The sequence below is a fragment of the Peromyscus californicus genome, unplaced genomic scaffold (genome assembly GCF_007827085.1).
Source record: "Peromyscus californicus insignis strain IS unplaced genomic scaffold, ASM782708v3 Scaffold_10__1_contigs__length_136768540, whole genome shotgun sequence".
Lineage (NCBI taxonomy): Eukaryota > Metazoa > Chordata > Mammalia > Rodentia > Cricetidae > Peromyscus > Peromyscus californicus.
The window spans coordinates 117,099,894-117,120,945 of record NW_026294391.1 but is presented as its reverse complement, the minus strand read 5'-3'; the positions used below and the strand labels follow the sequence as shown (position 1 = coordinate 117,120,945).

Sequence of the window (21,052 nt, the reverse complement as noted above, 5' to 3'; positions counted from 1 at the left end):
AGCTACTCAGATGGTATTTATTCAATAGATAGTAGCTTGACCTTAATTTTAATTAGCTTTAAAATATTTTCTTCTACATATCTTCGATGTCTAGCATGTACAGTGAGTGAAAACAGAAAAACAAAGCTAGGTCCTCTCTAACTTTTTTTTTTAAGCCAAGCTCTTTCAAAGTTATCTTGTTTTACTTTTGTTTTGTTTTGAGATAGAGGCTCATTACATAGCCCATATTGTCCTCCATCTTGTGTCAATTTTCCTGCCTCAGTTTCCTCCCTCAAGTTTTTTTTTTAAATTAGAAAAAGAAGGTGGTGAGAGCTTAGGTCCTATGGTGTCCTATGGAAACAGTCGGCTTTTCCCTACCTGCCTACTTCTTATTTCTTATCTTTTCTCACCCCAGATCTCTTGGTTTCATCAGCCTTTCCTTTTTTAACCACATTTATTTATTTTTATTGTGTGCATATGTATGTACACATGAATGTTTATTTTTATTGTGTGTCCGTCGTGTATATATGTGCACACAAATGTGTGTGCATGGCCATGCACACATGTGGAGGTGAGAGAACAGCTGTTGAGGATACGTGCTCTCCTTTCACCACGCAGTCACCAGACTGAACTCACATTGTTGTCCATCTTGGCAGCAGGACCTTCGCCTGCTGATCCATCCTGCTAGCCCCTTCATTGACCTTTCAAGGTGAGACCTCTACATTTGACATGTTCCTACATGTCACTTCCAAAGTGACACAAATGGTGAAGTAAAGTCTCCCAATCCCACTCTTGTAATAAAAGAACTCATTTTACAGGGTCACAGAAAATTTATGAGCTCTGATTATCAAGTTTTAATAGAAAAATAAGTCTTTGCCTTCTCTTCTTTCTTGGAAAGACATACCAAAAGGACAAGTATTTTTGATGTAAGAAATATCTGTTTGAATTTTATTTTATTTTAAGACATTTACTTTATGTGTATAAATATTTCCCCTGTATGTATGTATGTATGTATTGCAACATATGTCTGTTGTCCATGAAGGTGAGAAGAACTATCAGATTTTCTAGAACTGGAGGTATGGATAGTTGTAAGCTACACTATGGGTGCTAGGAATTGGACCAACATTCTTAACCCCATATAGAACCATTTCTCGACCCCCTGTTTGAATTTGAGATTAGGAAAGAGTCTGGTAACCAGTGGGAGCCTGCCTATGAGTAAGCAAAAAAAAAGTGGAATTTAACAGGATGTGGCTAGGTGTCTAAGTTAGTGGTTCCAGAGTCTAGAGGTCAAATGCAAGACAAGTTCAGAAGTAGAGAATTCCACTGGATAATGATGAGTAGTGTTTGGGCTAAACCTTGTAACTGAACCATGATGGAGATCTAGGGTTCAGGTCCTCAGTAGCCTTTTATAAAGGAGAACTATAAATGCAAAAGAGAGGCACAGCAAAGAAAGAAGAGCCCATGGGGTACACATTGGTAAGACAAGGTAGTGAGAAATATTGAACTTGTTAAGGAGGAGTCAGTTTGAGAATATTCTTGCACGATACCCCCTCAGAATAGTGAACATGTTTTTTTGTTTTCTGTATTGTTATTAATTTGTATTTATTTTTATTTTATGTGTATGAATATTTTGCCTGCATATACACATGTGCACTGTGTGCCCATGGAGACCAGAAGAGGATATTGGATCAACTCAAACTGGAGTTAGGGACAGTTTCTAAACTGTCAGCAGAATGTTGGGAACTGAACCCAGGTCCTGTGCAAGAGCAGCAAGTGCTTTTTAATCACTGAACCATCTTTTTAGCCCCTGATGTTTTTGAGACGGGGCCTCACTCTGTAGCTCATGCTGTTGTGGATGTCACTGTGTAGCCCAGTCAAATGGACCTTGAACCTGTGCGGCTCTTCCTGCCTTTGTCTTCTGAGTACTGGGCTTACAAGCAGTATCTTCCAAGTCTGGCTTATGAACTTGATCTTTCAGACAGTTTTAGGTGGACTTTTTGTTGGATAGCTGTTCTTTGAGCTGTAGATGCTAACTGAAACACTAGAACTGAAGTCTCCGATGTCAGAGTTCCTGAATGCTCACCTTACAGTGTTTGGATTGTTTCCAAGGTAAAAAATTGTGGTTTTAATGAAATGGTGTAAAATTGATTAATTAATTAACCAACTAAAAAACCAATTTAATTAATGTCTTTGAAAATGACGTATTTTTTAAATTTACACGGAGACAGAAACATGAAGAATTGCTAAATGTGATCTCTATTTAGATCCTGGACATGTAGCTTAGTTGGTTGAGTGCTAGGAAGCCCTAGATTTGGTTCCCAACACTGCATGAACCAGTGTGGTAACACATACCTGTAATCCCAGCGTGTGTGAGATGAAGGAAGGAGGATCAGAATTTCAAGCTCATCCTTAGCTACATAGTGAGGTCCAGGCCAGCCTGGGCTACAGGAGACCTTGCATATAAAAGAGAGAAAATGGTAGTTAATCTTGATGCAACATCCTTCCTGCCCAGATAAACTAGAGTTGGAAGGACTTTGGATGTGTAGTTTATAGTCTTTTAAATTGCAAGTTACTTCTTGTTTATGGGAAGTTATTTTGCCACATCTCAATGCCCTCTGCCTATGAATCGGAGCTGGTTTTAGAACATGGGTATGAATAAGTGGGTACAGCTTGTATTTGTTGTAATTTTGCTGCTCTATGATACAACAATTAAAATATAGTCCATTTTAGCAAGGCAATGAAAACCCACAAATCATTCCTGCTTCCCTTCTCTGTGATACTTAGGTCATGGTGGTTATGGTGAGATTTAATGGAACATCTGTGACCTGGGACCATATTTAACACATGATTCAAAAGATCCACAACCAGGGAGTCTGAAGTGCCCCTGGTCAACTCTCAGTCACAGGGATTAATTGCTTAATTTTGCAGATGAATATTGGTGTTTCTTGTTTTAGATAGGTGTTTATCGCAAAGCTGGAGGATAATTGATTTTGTTTTTGTTTCTTAAGTGATACATCTTTGTGAATTTATTTTCTTTTGTGGTGTTAAGAGATAGAACCTGGGCCTTGCATATGTTGGGCAAGCACTTGGAACACTGGGCTACGTCTCTAGCTCTCTTTCTGCATTTATTGTATTTTCAGCAATGCTTTTTCCTTGGCTGTGATTAATTATCCATTGACAAGAACAGCTAATCATTCAGTATGTATTTAAATATCTATTGAGATCTTACAGCATGACAGGAACTCTCCTGGACATGGAAAGTATAGGGGTGAAAAAAATTACACTGTTGTCATGTGGCTTACATTGTAGAAGTAGTCTGTCTGCATGTATGTCTGTCTAATAGAGAATCCTGTCAGTCAACCAGTGAGAGATTATTCATCATGGATTTCACGTGTGTTGCCAGAGTAGTAGGTCAGTTTGGACTTCAAAGACTGCACCATCCAACTGGAAACCTGTGAGTAATTTTAATACCCACAGAGACAAAAAGACATGTAGATTATGAAGAGCTGGCTTGCTGGTAGATCACTGAGGGCTCTGCTTCTCAGCATCACATATCTCAGGACTTCTTTCAAAAGAAACATGAAGGTTGGTGTATGGAGGACTTCATGGAAACTACCAAAGGGACTGCTGCTTACAGTAGTCTGCAGCTATTCCTGTGTTCATGAACTTCATTTCTTAGCTTTGTGCAGACCTTCTTTACTAGCCGTATCTCCTGTACTTTTAGCCATAACTCCTGTAATTTTAGTGGGATGATTGCTTTGGCTATCTTTTAAGGCTCCAACCCAGTCATCCAAGGCCTCCACGAAAGCAGAGGCTTCATAGCCAACTCTGTAACTCTCCAGATTGTTACAAGATTAAACACGGACACTCTGGAGGAGATTCTCACTCTTCATATATTTACGATAGTCCTTGAACTACAGAGTTCTAAAATATACAGTACTGAGAATGTCTAGGCCATTTATTCATCCTTTGAAAAGAAGAGGAAAAATATTGTAGATATTAAAGCTGGTTTGGGAGTGCATGGCTGGTAACAGTGAAGAAGAGCTGAAATACATTATCGGGGCAGGTAGGGCGGCTCAATGGATAGACGCGCTTGTATCAAAGCCCGAAAACCTGTGTTCAATCCCCACTTGGTGGGAGGAAAGAACTGACTCCTGCAGGCTGTCCTCTGACCTTCATATACCCTCAAATGAATAAAATGTAAAATACACACAGAAATATATGGCTAAATGAAATGTATTTATAAAATACAAAAATAGACTGTTTTCCAAATACTCACCTGTGAGTTATTGTTATTAACGCAAACATTTCTCCATAGAAATAAGGTTTTACATGTTGATTATGTTTTCTGGCTGGCCCACAGAAGCTTGTTTAATACTTTCTGCGGCTAAACTATAAAAACACACAGAGACTAAGTAGCAGGTGCGATGCTAAGTCTCCAGGAATATGTGTTCTTCATTCCAATTTAGAACACCCGGAAGTCAGTCCTTTTTCTTAAGTAGGTGGTGGTAGGGGCTAGGGAGGCCACCTCAGGTACTGACATAAAAACATTACAGTAGCTGAGGTATCACCCACTTCCCTCCTGAAAACTGGCAGCCCATGTGGTTCTGAAAAGGCTGTGGTGACAGGAGGTGGGGTGGGGGAGCTACAAGAGTGATTTGGTCCCCCATGTCCTTCATGCCCTTTCTCTTTCTCGTGGGTTTTCTCTATTGCAATGTCTTTTTTAAACCCATGCCTTCTCACCCCAGATGCCCCTGTCAGTTCTTGTCTCCTCTCCTCTTTCCTAAACACTGAGCCCTCAGCTGAAGATCAATCTCTAGTGTGGAGAAAGTGGGGTTTTCCCTGAAAGCATAACAGGGAAGAGTGAAGTCCTAGGCTGTGATGCACTGCTGCTTGGGAGGTCAATTTGGTGAATCTAGAATGTGAATAGTGAGGAGTTAAGCTTAGGCCTTAGTTCTTTCCTAGCAGCAGTATGGGGCTGAGCTTCCTGCCTCTGGATTCTGTGAGGTTCAAGTCATCTAGGAGCCTATGTCAGTCATATAAAGTGACTATAGAGATCCACAGAGATGAGAGAACATATATGGTTAAACAAAGTGCCTGTAGTCACAATCACAGTCTAAATGGCACTGTGCAGTGGCAGAATGCTACAGATAGAATTTGAATTTGTAAGGAGGTCATTTTAAGTGACATTTAAAAAACCAACGTATAATATCTATTATGTAGTTCTACTGATTCCCTTGCTTTATATATTTAACACACATGCTAGGCAAGCAGTCTACCACTGAACTACATCCCTAGCCCTTTTCACTTTTTATTTTGAGGCAGTATCTTATTAAGTTGCTTAGGCTGGCCTTGAAGTAATTCTGTAGACCAAGCAGGCCTTGAACTAGTGTTTTTCTTGCCTGGGGCTCCCAAGTATCTAGGATTTATAGGCCTGCTTCATGAGATCCAGTTCACTGTGCATATTTCTGTTTGAAGAGAATGTTCTTGCCATAATATAAGGATGTGATATCCTGTCCACTTAGCAATACATTTTAGCAACAATTTAGCATTTGAGTTTATGCAGTGGCTTTTGGTGACGTTGGCTAGTGTGAATCCATTTTCTATAGCCTTGAGAACTGAATCCGATTTGAGGCCTCAGAGATCTAGCTAAGATGTTGACTTTGAGATTCTCTATTCAGAAAGTGGATCAATAGGCATCTTGTTGTCCTGTATTGGTCAAATTCATCTCACTTTCCAGACGTAAAAGCCACAGGAAAGTGGTGTTGTTTTCCTGAGGTCCTTATAGCTGTTGAGCAGTGACAAAGCTGGTGCTGGAGTCGAGGTCTCCAGACTCCCACACCTCTTTTCGACATACCTCATGCTGTTGTAAATAAAGGCACAAGCAGGACTTTGTTTCCTAAACTGCTGCAATGCCAAGAAATGGAGGGAATCAGAGTCCAGTGAATTCAGGGTCTGCTCTTTTAAGTCGGCTCCCCATCAATAGAACCAGTTATTAGACCTGGTACAAATGCCATCCCTGTATTCTCGTAAGTGGATTGCCAGTGGCTAATGAGTCTAATTTGTGAGCGAAGAGCATTATTTGTTGCGGAGTGCTTTTAACAGGAGCTGTGTGGAAGCGTCACAGGTTACAGAGCTAGGAGCAGTGCCACCAGTGGAATATGACTAAGCAGCTCGGCTTTGCCGTCTCAGTCGTTCCACGTAATGACATTTCCTTCAAAGTTCAGGGGTTAGCAGAGGCTGTGAGACTTAGAGAATGTGATTCCAGATGAGCTCAGGTAATTTCAGATTCCGTTTCAGAAGACCAAGACGAACAGGGAAGCACTGGAATGTCCTTAAACATTTGGCATCTTTTCCTTCAATAGGCTAGAAAGAGAAGCTGTGCATCTTTGTGGTTCCATGGGATCACTCGTTTTTCAGTTGATTAGATTAAAAAAACAAAGAGTGATGGAGCCAGTTGTGATCAATGTAAACCTGAAAGTAACCTGAAATGGGAGTTCACTGGGTGCTGTTGAAGGCACAGTGGCATTAAAGGTATTGCTGGTTCTGAAGTAGAATGGGTGTGTGGGGTGGGGGGGAGGGTGGATTCCTTTCTTAACTAGGATGTGGCTGGCTGCTGTGACTGCTTAACTCAGGTGCTGAAGGCGTGATCATGAGGAAATCAGGGGGCCCAGGTGGCTTAGCTCATTGCTGTAAACACAAACTGGACTCTCCATCTGACTGGTGCCTTACAAAATGTGAGCTGCCCTTCCTGACTTGTGGCGAATGCAGCATGAGCTGTGTCAGGAAATGGGAAGGGCAGCCCAGGAATTAGGCAGGGCCCCTTGGGAGGCAGTCCAGTACGGGGGAGTTCCTCATTGCCGCAGTGAGTTGAATTTGTCATTTTGGGGATTCTATCGAGCTGTCTACAGATGGTACAGACGCTACTTGGACTGAAGTAGCAAGGGATTTCTTCCTATGCCAACCCACGGATGGCTTTTCTGTGTTTTCTTATGTCTCAAGGAAACCTCAAGTGTATGCGCATGGCTACAATGCCCGTCAGAGCACCCACTTGTAAATGTTTTTAATTTTAGGGAAGGCTTCATCTGTCTCAGGCTGGCCTCAAGCTCGATATGTAGTTGAAGATGAACGTGGTCTTCTGATCCTCCTGCTTCAGCCACCTGACTATTGAGATTATAGTAATGTCTCAATACTCCTTATTTACAGAGCGCTAGCAGTCAAATTCAGGACTTTGTGCAAGCTAGGCAGGCACTCTACCAAGCGAACGCACTCTGCCAAGCGAACCACACTCCCGATTCCTTTCTTGTGTATTTTCATCTTATCGGTTCCATCACTTTCTTTGCCTGTGACTTCTACTCTGGATCTTATTTAGTTTATCCATTTAAGGAAGTGAGGAAACAATTGTTCCCATATTGTAGGCTTGTTGGGAGAAACAAATACAATGAAAAATTTTAATCTTAATCTCAAGTAATATCAAAATATCATAACCTTATAACAACAGAAATAGTTTCTGTTATTCATGGTTGTGGAGATTGGGGAGTCCAGGATGAAGCTGCTCGTAGAGCCAGTAGCTGGTGAGTACACGACCACAGTGTCCTCATATGGTGGAAAGGGCAAAGCAGCTGTTTGGGGTCCTTTATTTATTTATTTATTTATTTATTTATTTTTAAATTTTATTTTTATTTTATGTGTGTGAGTTTTTGCCTGCATGTATGTCTTTACACCATGTGTGTGCTTGATACCAGCAAAGGCTAGAAGGTGTCATATTTCCTGGCTACAGATGGTTGTGAGCTGCCATGTGGGTTCTACAAATTGAACTCTGGTCCTCTGGAAGAGCAGCCAGTGCTCTTAACCATTGAGCCACAGCCTCACTTTTGTTTTCTAATGAGGTTACTAATGCCATTCATGAGGGAACCATGCTTGCTCATGACCTAATAACTTCCCAGTGTCCCCACTTCCAAATAGTATTACCTCAAAGATTACATTTCAATGTATGAATTTGGGTGACATAAGCACTCAAATCATTGCAATATGTACTTACTCTCTAAGCATCATGCCAGGCAGATGGCAGGAACCCAGCAAATCAGTTATCATATTTACATGATTAGTGAGGGATAGAATGGAGATGTAGCTCAGTGAGTAGAGAGTCTGCCTAGCATGCATGAAGCCCTGGGTTCCTTCTGCAGTACCGTTTTGAACTTGCTGTGGTGGCCAATGCCAGTAATCCCAGTGTTCTGGAGGTGGGAGCAGAAACATCAATACTTGAAAGGTAATTCTTGACTATAGGGAGTTTGTGGTCTAGCCTAGACTCTGTGAGACCTTGTCTAAAATGGGGAGTGGGTTAGTGGGGTAATAGAGAATGCAACAGGGAATGTCTTCTAATGTGCCTCTTTGCCTTACTTGTTGAAACGGAGAGTGACGCTAAAAGGATCTATTTGTAAAATCATAGAAATAGTAACTTCTGCACAATTTACACTGGCAGATCCCCAAGATTTCAGAATTCACAACTGGTGTTTAGAGGATGGAAAATAGGTTTTGATGTTATTGTGGATTTCCAGAATGGAAAAAATGTTGGAAAACGTGTAACAACTAAGTGTCTTGTCTCGTTTCATCTGCTAATGTTGGAATGGAGTTTGGCCAGCTGTATGTGAATGTTCAGAGAAGAATCCCTAATGAGCTTTAGTGCCTGTCTTCGCTATTGCTTACCCACAGTGGAGTTTCTGTTGATTATAAACTTGAGTCGAATTCAGCCAATTGCTGGAGTGCTTGCTACCTTGGCATTCTCTAGCAATAATACAAATTCTTTTTTCCAGAAGTGGTAAAATGAACAGAGGGTGCAAGTCTTGTTGTTTATCTGACCTTCACAGATCTAAATGAACTAACTGGCTTATTTCTGGACTGAAGCAGGAATAAAGAAAGTTCAGCTAATCAGAATCTTGACCATATACCAGACACTGAAGAGGCTAGTGAGTGTTTCCCAAAGTCCTACTTGATGACATCATCACAGCTTTGCCATGATTTGACTTTAACTTTGAAGAGCACTTTGGACAATTACACACTTTACCTTTGCACAGGTCCCAGGGTTTGCAGATAGAAAGAGGGATTATTAATTCTCCATTTTGTGACATTAGGGCGAGGTGTGGTGGCTCAATCCTGTAATACCAATACTTGGGGTGGGGCAGAGACAGAAGAAATTACTGCATACAGTGTGTTCCAGGCCAGCTCTGCCTCAAAAGCAAACCAAAGAAAAAGTACAAAAACAACAATGAAAACTGGCGTTCTTTCTATTCCACTTCTTGTTTTTCTTTTCTTTTCTTTTCTTTTTGTTGTTGTTTGTTTTTTATTTGTTTGTTTGTTTGCTTGCTTGCTTGCTTTTTTCAAGACAGGTTTTTTCTGTGTAGCTTTTGGAGCCTGTCCTGGATCTCACTCTGTAGACCAGGCTGGCCTCGAACTCACAGAGATCCACCTGGCTCTGCCTCCCGAGTGCTGGGATTAAAGGCGTGCGCCGCCACACCACCCGGCTCTCCTTGTTTTTCTTATCCCACTCCACCCTAAGGGACTCTCCCCTACTTTTTCCCAGTTGGGCACCAGTGTCCTTCTGGACATCCTCATTTGTAAATTTGATCCCACACTTCTCCTTTGCAGTATGGTCTAAATGGCTGACAATGAATGGAACTGATATGCTCTTCTCTCTAGTAGATCCAGGTTAAGTTCATGGAAGAAAGATCTAGAGTAGAACTTCCAATACTCAATTTTGAGAGGCTGGGGATGTAGCTCAATTGGTCAAGTACTTGCCCATCATAAAACAGGGCGTGGTGGTACACACCTCTAATCCCAACACCTGAGAGGTAGAAGCAGTAGGCTCAAAATTTCAAGGTCCTCCTTGACTGCAAAGCATGTCCAAGGCCAGTCTGTGCTACATGCAGCCCTGTCTCAAAAAAAAAAAATCAGTTTAGAGCTTAGGAATGTATGGTGTAGTGAAGGCTGTCTGTATGGGCATAGATGTCATCTGGTCCCCCAAATGTTCAGAAACAATAATCCCTGTGCTTTGTTTTTCTTCTAGTCCCCACAGGCCCCCTGTAATGTCTTCCTGTTTAGTTCCTGCTGCTTCAGAACAGGCTAGCTGTGAGAAGAACAGCATCTGTGGATAATCTCAAGTATATTTGGGTTTTCTCAAAAGGGAACTGGATGCAGTCCAGGCAACTTCCTCATTTAAACAGTGACTTTTGTTGATGCATGTTTTATTTTATGATCAGTTCATATGTTCTAAAACTCAGTCAAGTACCGGGCTATTTTAAGAATCCTAGTGTTGCCATTTGCAAGTAATCACCCTGGGTAAGGAATACAAGTAAAACAAGGGGAATATTTTCATCACAGGTTTTACTCTCATGTGTCTATTCTCCTAGCATTTCATTTTGTTTATTGTTGTAGAGACCGTCCACTTTTTCTGTATCTATCTAACAGACATATGCACACACACACACACACACACACACACACACACACACACACACACACACACACAATCAGTCCCACTGGGAATTACAGACTGAAACCAATTGAACTTCACAAACAGCCTTGGTTAGACTTGGTGGGTCACAAAGCAAAAGAAGACATAAATATAGGGAAGAGACTTGTGGGGGTGGATAATAGGAGTGTGGGAGGGAGATGAGAGGGCGAGAGTGAGAGTGAGCAGAGTGCACTATCGATGTCTGTGTCTGTGTGAAACTGTGAAGGGAACACATTCAATACAAAGGAAACAAGTGACTCTGCCTGCTGCCTGTTTGGGCATAGATGTCATGAACACTTTCCCACTGGGTCAGTTCTAGGGGAGATAGACTAATTCCGGCATCCTCTGCAGTTAAGGATGCTCTGGTCATCATCTATTGCATTGTGTTTATCTTGGCTTTGGCAAACTAAAATAGAACTCCTGTCAGTTTATTCCCGGAAAAGTGCATTTTAAACATTTGGAATGTAGTACCATTTAACTCTTCACAAATATTAACGGTACCCTTTTATTAAAAGTCTGTCTATGCTTCTTATTTGTTTATTTGCTCTCTGTGTGTGTGCGTGCATGCTCCCATACCCATTCCACAGTATGATTATAGAGGCCAGGGGACAACTTAAGGAATTGATGTTTTACTTCATGTAAATTCTGGGGCCCTAACTCAGGTTGTCATACTTACTATGTAGATTAGGCTGGCCTTGAACTTTTGGTGATCCTCCTGCTTCAATTTACTGAGTGATGGGATTACTGGTATGAGTCACCACGCCTGGTTTACATCTATGCTACTGACTGACTGCTTTAGATTGTTCCTGTGCTTGACGATACTAGCCTCAATATACCTGTCAGAGATTATAAGAAGCCTCAACCCATCTTAGTACAGGGGATGTGTTTTAAAACCAACATTTTACATTGCATTTAAAACAGTGAGGCTGGTGAAATTGCTCAGTGGTTAAAGGCACTTGCCTGACAACCAGAGTTAACTCACTAGGATGGACATAGTAGGAGAGAACTTCCCAAAAGTTGTCTTCTAACACATACACATAAATAAATACACAAAAATACATCAGTAGGTAATTGGTATTTTCAGTAGGAACAGTAGCCTATCAGAATGGTGGCAAAAACTGGCAATGTGGATTTTTCATTTTAGGCAGGTCTCACTCTATCCCAGGCTGACCTGGAGCTCACTCTGTGGCCCAGGCTGGCCTCAAATTCATGGCAATCCTCCTACCTCAGCCTGCCAAGTGTGGTGACTACAGATGTGACCCATCATGCCTGGCCAAAGTGTCAGAAAGGCCTAACATCATAGCTAGAAAAGTCACCCAAAACCAGGAAGAACTCACATACTCAGGCAGATGGAGAGTCAGAACCTCTCGGTTCACACATGAGAAGGGCAAGATCAATCAGCAGAAAACAGGAAGTGAGGCTGCAGAGCAAAAGGCAGGTTGGGACAGAAGTTCTGCAATGTGGCATTGGGATCCTAAGCAGTTGGGCAGCACCATGGAGGAAGGGGAGGAGAGATGGGGACTTATGACAGTGCCACTCGTAAGGACAGTGAAAAAAAAAGGTAAAGCAGAAAGCCTCCCCTCCTTATTTGTAGACTTCTGGGGCCATGGCAGAGGGGTTGGCCAGTAACTGGAACCTGTGCACATGAGCTTCCTGTAACTGGCCGAGGAGCTTCGTGTGTTCAGATCAGGAGAGTGGCCCTGAGTATGTGCTGTAGATTTCCTGCTGGGCGCTGCCTTCTTGGCTTGTCTTTCATATCCCAGTACTGTCTTGTTCTGACTCATTGATGGCTGCCACATGCTATTAGGCAGCTTTGCCACTGCTCTAGTTTCTCCAGAAGGTAGGCAGAGGTTTGCATTTTGTCTTGTACATATTTTTTCCCTCTTGAGTACTTGAGGAAGGGGCCTTTTCACAGTTTTGTTTGTTGAGTTGATTGCTTACAATGTCTTACAGTTTCAAATTTCCTTTCTAATAGGTATTTGAGCCTGATGACCTTTATTCAGGGATCAATTTCTCCAAGGTTCTGAGTACTCTTTTAGCTGTCAACAAAGCAACAGAAGGTAAGGCATGTCAGTGATTTATGATCCATGTTTCTAGAAGCCAACTATGGCTACAGTTGTTCAAATGGTGCAAATTTCTTCCCTTCCCCCAAATAAATTCAAACAAATAAAAAGTACTTCAATTTTTAATAACTTTAATGTACCTATCACAGAATAACAAGAAAAAAAACACACCTATCAAGCCTACCTATCACATTCTAATATCCTTAATACAACAATAAGAACCAAAAAGTGATTTCATGCAAAGTTTTTGGATTGCCAGTTGAGTGTAACATGACAGAAAACAAAAAGGGAAAGACCAGTTCCTCCTTTAAAAAAAGTAAGGTTTACAAAATACAGCCATCACTTCCCTTTCTCTGCCAGAGATATTTTTCTTTTAGTTTTCCATTGGTCGTGAAAAAGAGCTTTTCAGTAACTTTGCACTGTGAATGAAACCTCAGATTCCCCATGAATGAAAAGAGTAGCCTATTTAAACATTTCCTATCCACTGTATTGGAGGTCATTAAGTATAATCAGAGTAAAGAGGAAATTGATAAAACTACACTAACCCTTTTCTTCTGTGACATCATGTCTTAACTATATCAGTAGTGGTCATTGAGAGTTCAAATGCTTTGAGCCCTCTCCATGGGTCTAGGCTGTCTCAATAGCTCCAAGTGATCTCATTCAATCTTTGAAACACCTTTGGGGGATATGGTGACGACGAAGTACACATTATAGATGATGAATGCCAGGCCCACAGTTAGCCAACTAGAAAACAGATGACTAATCTACGATTCAAACCCACACATGACTGTCCAGAGCCCTTATGTCAAACATGAATCCTGCTACTGAATGGTTTAAGAGCCCAAAGACTGTGTGCTCAGCACTGCCAGGTGCCATAGAGGAAGTGGAAGATACGGCCCTGCCCTTGAGAAAATTACCATCTATTTATGGAGACTCAACTTACCCACGTGAAACAATTAGGGAGCAAGAGCAGACAATGTAATCAAGTGCCAAGTAGGATGGAGCATCTAGGAAGCCATCAAGTAATTATAGTTTTACCCCAAAGAGCTGTAGATAATAGCAAGATGTGGAAAAATACTTCTCCAAAGTTGTTCTTTTGCTATTTGGGAAAAAAATGTTTTTGAGCTCTTGCGAGGCGTAGAGCACAGAGTACAGCTAATTCAAGGAGCTATATTTAACGCACATGACAAGTATCCAGTTCTGGGAAGGGAGGATGGTATAATTCTAACATTATGCCACACAAATTATACGTTCCTTTGCCAAACTCTTCTAGCAAGTTTTACAGTCTCTTCGCTTACCACAGATATTTATAAAAATACAAGGAGGTGAAAGTTAAAACCCACAGCCTCAAGGAAATTACTTGGATACTGAGCCTGTCGCCTAGGGAATGTTTGGGCTTTAGACTTTTGCAGTTTATATCTTTTAAAAATAAGTGGAGAGGAAAAGGAGCCTCATTTGAATTTGTCAAGAAGCCAGCCTCTCCCTTTAATACATGCTCAGCATACTGAAAACACCCAGCTCAGTTCTGGCCCGATCAAATTTCACAAAGAATCAAGCAAGAGAAGGCTCCCGTGTTTGATTTTATAAAGCGATTCTAGTATCAAGATTGCATCTGTCTCAAATACACCCTCTCCCTCATTCTGATTCCGAACCCCACTCCATCACACCAGGGAGACTGTGTTATGTGTGCCATGCATATTTTTACATGTAAGCAAAGAACCCCTAAGTTATGGGCCAGCAAACAAAGAGAGAAATTTGAAATATTTCAAAAGTAATAAGAGCCACAAACAGCTGTTTGGTACCCGATATAGGTCTGCCTTGGATAACAGGGCATACTGTGGCAACTGGTTCAGGAGGGAAGAGTTGTAGGGAAATGGGTTAGGAGAAAATGTGGTTCTGTCGCTGTTTTTCATTATACTGGACAGCAGTGGCCAGTAAGGTTAAGAAGAAAAAAGTTGGCCATTGAAAAGATAAAAGGGAGGGGGAACCTGAAACACATAGCCTGCTCAGAATGACAGAAGTCCCAGGAGCTGCTAGGATGGCTTTGGCAATGTCCTGGGAAGGAGCTTCTCCGGTTGTAGGTGGTTTGCTGCCGTAAATGGTTCTTTTACCACGTCTTCTCCTTCTCTTTTCACAGATCAGCTATCAGAAAGACCATGTGGACGGTCCTCTTCTCTTAGCACTACCAACGGCTCTCCGACAACCCCCCAGGCAGCAGTTCCCAGCACAACTCCAGCGCAGCAAAGCCAGGCAAAGGCTGTGGTAAGTAGAGTCCCCGTTTCCTACCCCTTCTGTTTTCAAATCTGTCAAATCAGATCAGCATCCCAGATGTATTTCCAGATGTGGTGAGGTAGATACCCTGCTTGTTTGTTGTGTCACTGGACAAAGAGGTACAGAATGAATACCGGTTCAGGCTGGAATGCTGAGCTAAAGCAGGTAGGTGGGGCCCCTACCTCAGGAATTCAAGGGCGAAGCCCCAGCTTTGTTGTTTACTAGAATTCAGCTAGTCACTTAATTGAGAATGCTATGCAAATGTCAGTCATTATGACTGCTCCTGATGGCACTTTGCTGTTACTTTCTCTAGCCCATGAGCTTATTAGAATGAGTTATTACCTGGCATTCACAAGCAATCAGTACTCTTGTTGTTCTGGTCTTGATTGCAATTTTTTTTTTAATTCCTATTGAGCAAGACCCAAGCATAGCTGGATGTGATAGAACAAACCTGCAGTCCCAGCACTCTGGAAGCTGAGGCAGAGGCATCACCAGTTTAAGGTTAACCTGGACTACATAGTACACTCAAGACCAGTGTCTCAAAAGAAGACCCACTTTTAAATATCAGCCCATGGTATACTGGGTCTCCTAGGTGTTTTTGCATTTGGTCTTAGAAGCTTTGATTTGGGAGGAAATGCCGTTTTCTGTTCTTTCATCCTTGTCAAAAGCAACTGGCTTACTGTAGGCCACCACAACCTGTTATTGCCAGAGCATCTAAGCAGGTGGTGCTTATCCCTTTGGAGCTCACTCCATCCTCCTCCTCTTTTTGAGACAGACTCTCACATAACCCAGCCCAGCATAGAACTTGCTATGTCTTGGAGGTAGAATGACCTTGAACGTCAGATCCTCCTACCTCAAGCCCCCAAGTGCAAGGTTTTCAAGTTCGTACAAGCATACTTGGTTTATACAATGGTGAGGATTGAACAAGGGCTTCTAGATAAGCACTCTACCAACTAAGTTACAGCACAGCTCTCCCAGCAGATCCCTTGGAGAAGCTGATGAATACTATGGTGCCATACTCTTTGGCCCTTCTTAAATTGCATATAAAAGTGTGTGTGGATAAACTAATATGAGCAAGGAAAACTACATTGAGCTTATCAGATTCTCATAAGGATCTGTGACTCTAGGAAGTTAAGCCCAGAACTTCTTATTTATATAATTGTGAGTGTTTTGAGGCAGTCTCATGTAGCTCAGGCTGACCTTGAACTCGATGTGTAGCTGAGGATAACCTTGAACTCCTGATCTTCCTCCCTTCAAATCCTAAGTGCTAGGAGCACAGATGTGTGCCTTCCCCTACCCAGCCTAACTGCTGCTACATGTGATCTTTACTTGCTACTTAAGGCTAGCCTAGCTGAGATTTGTTAGTAACTGAAAGATGGGAGCAATTTTTATAAGGGTAGGTTAGTAGCTAACATTTGGACCAAATTTTATATTGGAGAGAAGCAGGATGGAATGGTATATTAGTTTGCTCAGCAGCCACGTTTAGAAAGCTGGTGGAAGAAAAGGGAACCGAAAGCTGTGACTCCCTGGAAAATACACGTTCTGACAAATGCAATTTGTATAGAAAATTTTTCTATGATTATTATTGCTGTTGTTGTGTCTGTGTGCTCTCTGTATATGAATGCAGGTGCATGTGAAGATCAGGAAACAATGTTTAGGGGTCCGTTCCTTCTTTCCTTCCACCATGGACTCCCAGGCTGGAGCTTGGGTCATCATTTCCCAGGGCCCTGCAGACACTTGTGTATGGACTTGAAGGGGCTATTAACCTCTCCTGAGAACCATTCAGAGACTCCTAAATTCAAAACTGAGGCTAAGCTAGACATGATATCATATGCCTGTAATGCCAACACTTGGGAGGCTGAGAGGCAGGACGATTGCTGTGAGTCCTGCCCAGACTGCTTAGTGAATTCCAGGCCAGCCAGAGCTAATATGAGACATAGTTCTGAAAAAAAAAAAGAACAAAATAAATAAACAAATGAATAACTGAGATGGACCTGGGGTTTTACTCTTTTTAAATGAAAATACATTTAATGGGTTTAGGTGTTTTGCCTGCGTGTATGTCTGTGTACCACTTACCAAAGTGCCCAAGAAGGACAGAAAAGGGCAACAAACTCTCTGGAACTGGAGTGGCAAATAGTTGTGAGCTGCCACGTGGGTGCTACAAACTGAACCCAGTTCCTCTGTAAGAGCAGCCAGCATTCTTAACTGCTGAGTCATTTCCCCATATCCCTGGGGTCATAGCCTTGGTCACTTCACTTGGCTTAAATCTACATAATTTCTCCCCATGCCTCAATTAGATGGGCACTTAATCTGGTGTGACTTTTGTTTCTCTAGGAGATGACGGAAAATGGAAGTCACCAGTTGATAGTAAAGGCAAGATTCAACTTCAAGCAGACTAATGAAGATGAATTGTCAGTTTGTAAAGGGGACATCATTTATGTCACTCGAGTTGAAGAAGGAGGCTGGTGGGAAGGCACACTGAATGGGAGAACAGGATGGTTCCCTAGTAATTATGTCCGAGAAATTAAACCAAGTGGTGAGTAAAACTTTTAAAAAGTCTTCTTACGTGTGACACTTGTTCCTTCCCAGTGTTCTCATTGAAAATGTTTGATTTGAAATTGCTTAACACAAACAGTTGATGCATGTATGTGTATGTCCAAAATAAGACTAGGACAGAACTGGGAAGAGTTCCATATGTTGAGACAAAGTTTTATTTAGATTCTGTGAAAACTAAATAAGCAAAGGAATCCAAAGTTCGAACAACTGCTGTACTTTAAGTACGTGCCTTTCTGTCCACTGACTAGCCCAGAGTACACAGTGCAGAGTCCTTCCTGCTCCTCTGAGAATCACCATGGCAGAATACAATAACAAGAGAAGCTGAGAGCTAACTTCCCTTTTTAACACTGCCTCAGAGATGTGTGAGAGAGAGAACAGTCTCCTGCAGAAAGTGGCCTGGCCATTTTAGGAACAAGACTGTCCTTAGCTTATTGCACGCCAGGAGCTGCTTTTCCCTTTCCTGAATAATATACACACAACAGACTCTAATTGCTCTTTAGAAGTTTTTTGTTTGTTTTTGTTTTTGTTTTGTTTTGTTTTTTGCTTTTTTGAGACAAGGTTTCTTTGCGTAGCTTTGCACCTTTCCTGGAATTCACTTTGTAGACCAGGCTGGCCTCGAACTCACATAGATCTGCCTGGCTCTGCCTTAGAAGTTTTTTTTTTAGACTTATTTGTCCTTTTAAATAAGAAGGCAGATTCTTTTTGTAATACTAAACAGAAATTAGCACAGCATCGTGGTGTACATCTGTAATCCTAGCCCTGAAGAAATGGAAGCAGGCGGATTAAGAGTTTAAGGTCATCTTTACCCATAAAAGAAGTTCTAGGCTGGCTTGGGCTACATCAGACCTTGTCTCAATGTCTCAAATAAACCAAACCACAACAACAAAAAAAAATCAATAGAACCCTCCCACATCTAGTTTATGAAAGAATATGATAATACAGATAAAAGTGATGTTATTACATCTCTTCATTTTTCAAAAATATTTACCCAAGGGCTCTTTTCAATAGCCTGATCCTCAGTGTATTATCTCTTTTGTAGATGACTTCTTTGTTTTTTTATTTTAATGCTTCATAATTGATGGGGCCAGCGGATGGCTCAGTGAGTAAAGGTGCTTCCTGCCAAGCCTGACAACTTTAGTTCGATCCCCAGTGCACATGGTCGAAGCCGAAAACCAACTCTCAAAAGTTGGTCTCTGACCCCCATATATGCACCATGATGCATGCCCCCTAAAATAAAGAAAGGAATAAGCAAATAAATACATTTTAATTAAAAAAATGATACTGTGGGCCAGTGAGATGCTCCGTGGGTGATGACCTGAGCCTGAGCCCTAGAACCTACAGAAAAGCAGCAGGAGAGAACCAATTCCACAGAGCACTTCTTTGATCTCAGCACATGTGCCATGGCTGGAGTGCCGCCTCCCACACACACATCATGCTCACACATACAAAACATAGTTTTACATTGATACATTTAATTCATAAAATATAGACTCACTCTAAATAAAATATTTCAGAAGTATAATATAGATAATAAAAGTTCCTTCTCCCTGCACAGCTGTCCCCAGATAACTATCATTCTTAGAAAGCTTTCCTTTCAAGTACTTAAGATGAAATTTAGTTGTTCTACTTTCTGGGTTCTGGGACGGGGAGAGGAGCATCTCACTGAATGGAGTGTGTTTACTGGAGGACTTAGAAATATTTGTTTGTTTAGCCTTCTCATCAGTTTTTGCCAGTTGGGCATAGAACCCAGGTCCTAATACATGCTGGGCATGGAACCCAGGTCCTAATACATGCTGGGCATGGGACCCAGGTCCTAATACATGCTGGGCATGGAACCCAGGTTCTAATACATGCTGGGCAAGCGATTTACCTCTGATCCGGAGTCCCAGCCCTCAACATTTTTATTTACTGGGAATTGAGGCTTTTTTTAAAGCGCTGGAAGTATTTTCACAGGCCTGCCTGGAACTTCCTTGGTTTTGATTATTTTTACAGCTGAGCTTCACTCCCCGCTGTATCTTTCCTTTGACATAATCCAGTTGTCAGGATCCCTAAACCACTTTCCAGATTTCCACTAAAGCTCCCTGGTGCAGTGTCCTCATCTGCAAAAGTAAAAGGAACAATTTTTGCTGCCTCACCTGGAAATCCCAAGCATTGCTTAAAGGGTAGAGAAGTGGATAGCATGTCACTCACTATGGGGTTTATAGCAATGTGCCTAAAGACTACCATAGGCCTTGCTCTCTCTTCCCTTCAGGCTTTTCTTGGAATACTCTGGTTTAAGACTCAGATCAGCAAATTCTGGCCAGACTTGGGCACTTAGGGGATCCCTACAAACATCCTACTATTGAGGATAGGTCTGGCTTCAGAGTCCAGGAAGCTTGTGAGGCAAGGAAGGTCTAGGATTTGATGTGTGTTGAACAGCATCTCTCCTGTAGCTCATTGTCATCACTGTCTTGCCTTCTCTGCTGCTGTTCCTGTCACTTCTGTAATCTTGCCTAAACTACATTATCAGAGCAATTCATTAACAATGTAACCCAAATCATGGCTTCTCCCAGGAAGTGTAAAAGCCTAGGTCACCACAGCAGTGCTGGCCCAACCTTGTCCCTAGATGACCTCACTCGTTCCACTTTATACATGCTGCTCTCTTGACCTACCTGGCTGTCCAGATGTCAGCACTGCTTGCCTTGTGCCCTTTAGGCCTGCTCTCTTGTGACACTGTAGCAGTGCCTTCCTGAGTCACCGGGGCAGAGGTGAATTCGATCCCCGCTTCCTCTACCCATCGTTTCGCCCTGCTTCACTCTTTTTGCTGTTTTTTTCCCCAAACATCCTCTACATTGACTCCTTTACTTCATTTGCTGCCTACAGCTCACCTTTAAAATGTAGATACCACAAGAACAAAGAGGCTCTTCTGCTTGGTTTATGCTTGGTACATATTTGTAAAATATCTGGGTGTGGTGGCTCATGCTTGTAATTTACAGCACTTTGGGGAGTGAGACGGGAGGATTGCCCATGAGCTCAAGGCCAGCCTGGGCTACCGAGTGAGACCCTATCTCAAAAAATCAAAACTAAAACAAAAGAAAAACATGTGTGGGGTAAATATGGTCAACATACATGATTTACTTGAAAGAAATTGTGTGTATGCCACCTAGTACTGGACAATGAATATAAACCAACAAAAATTCCAGACTTAGAAAAAGATCGTTCTGTAAAACAAATGGATATTATGAAGGAGGTGATAACATTGCATTTATCTTGTTCACTGAGTATCTGCTAATCACTTGGGGTGTCTGTAGCAATATTGCCCCCAGACTCTGCCCCAGGACCCTCTTAGGCTTATATGCTTAACTTACAGTAACAGCATGAGACAAAGCAGGCAATACAGATAAATGTCTAGACAAGTGGCTATTGGAGCAATGAAGAAAGAATTTGATTAGTAATATTCTAAGTTGAGGGGAAGTCCTTGAATGAACTGGGTCGTGAAGATTTGAAGATAGTTTTGACTGGTAGAAGGTTAGAGAGAGTGAGTTAAAGATGGTTATAGGGATACATTGTTGTGTGGTTCTTTTTGTTTGTGTTCTGACAAAGCTTGCTTGGAGTCAGAGGGCAGAGCTAGTCACTAGTTAACCATAGAGGTCTGGAGGACTGTAGAGAGAGGAGACAAGAAGTGATAAGGCAG

The 21,052-nt window shown here is 41.9% G+C and overlaps 1 protein-coding gene across 5 annotated transcripts in view; it reads left to right on the top strand.

Annotated features, from left to right (window-relative positions):
* Positions 1–21,052, top strand: part of Arhgef6 (Rac/Cdc42 guanine nucleotide exchange factor 6) — a 129,268-nt gene that overhangs the window by 28,767 nt on the left and 79,449 nt on the right. For all 5 annotated transcript variants that reach the window (XM_052739857.1, XM_052739849.1, XM_052739840.1 and 2 more), the window contains 3 exons: positions 12,465–12,549; positions 14,690–14,814; positions 17,158–17,359. In XM_052739857.1, coding sequence (XP_052595817.1) covers positions 12,465–12,549; positions 14,690–14,814; positions 17,158–17,359 — 412 coding nt within the window. The remainder of the gene's footprint in view (positions 1–12,464; positions 12,550–14,689; positions 14,815–17,157; positions 17,360–21,052) is intronic.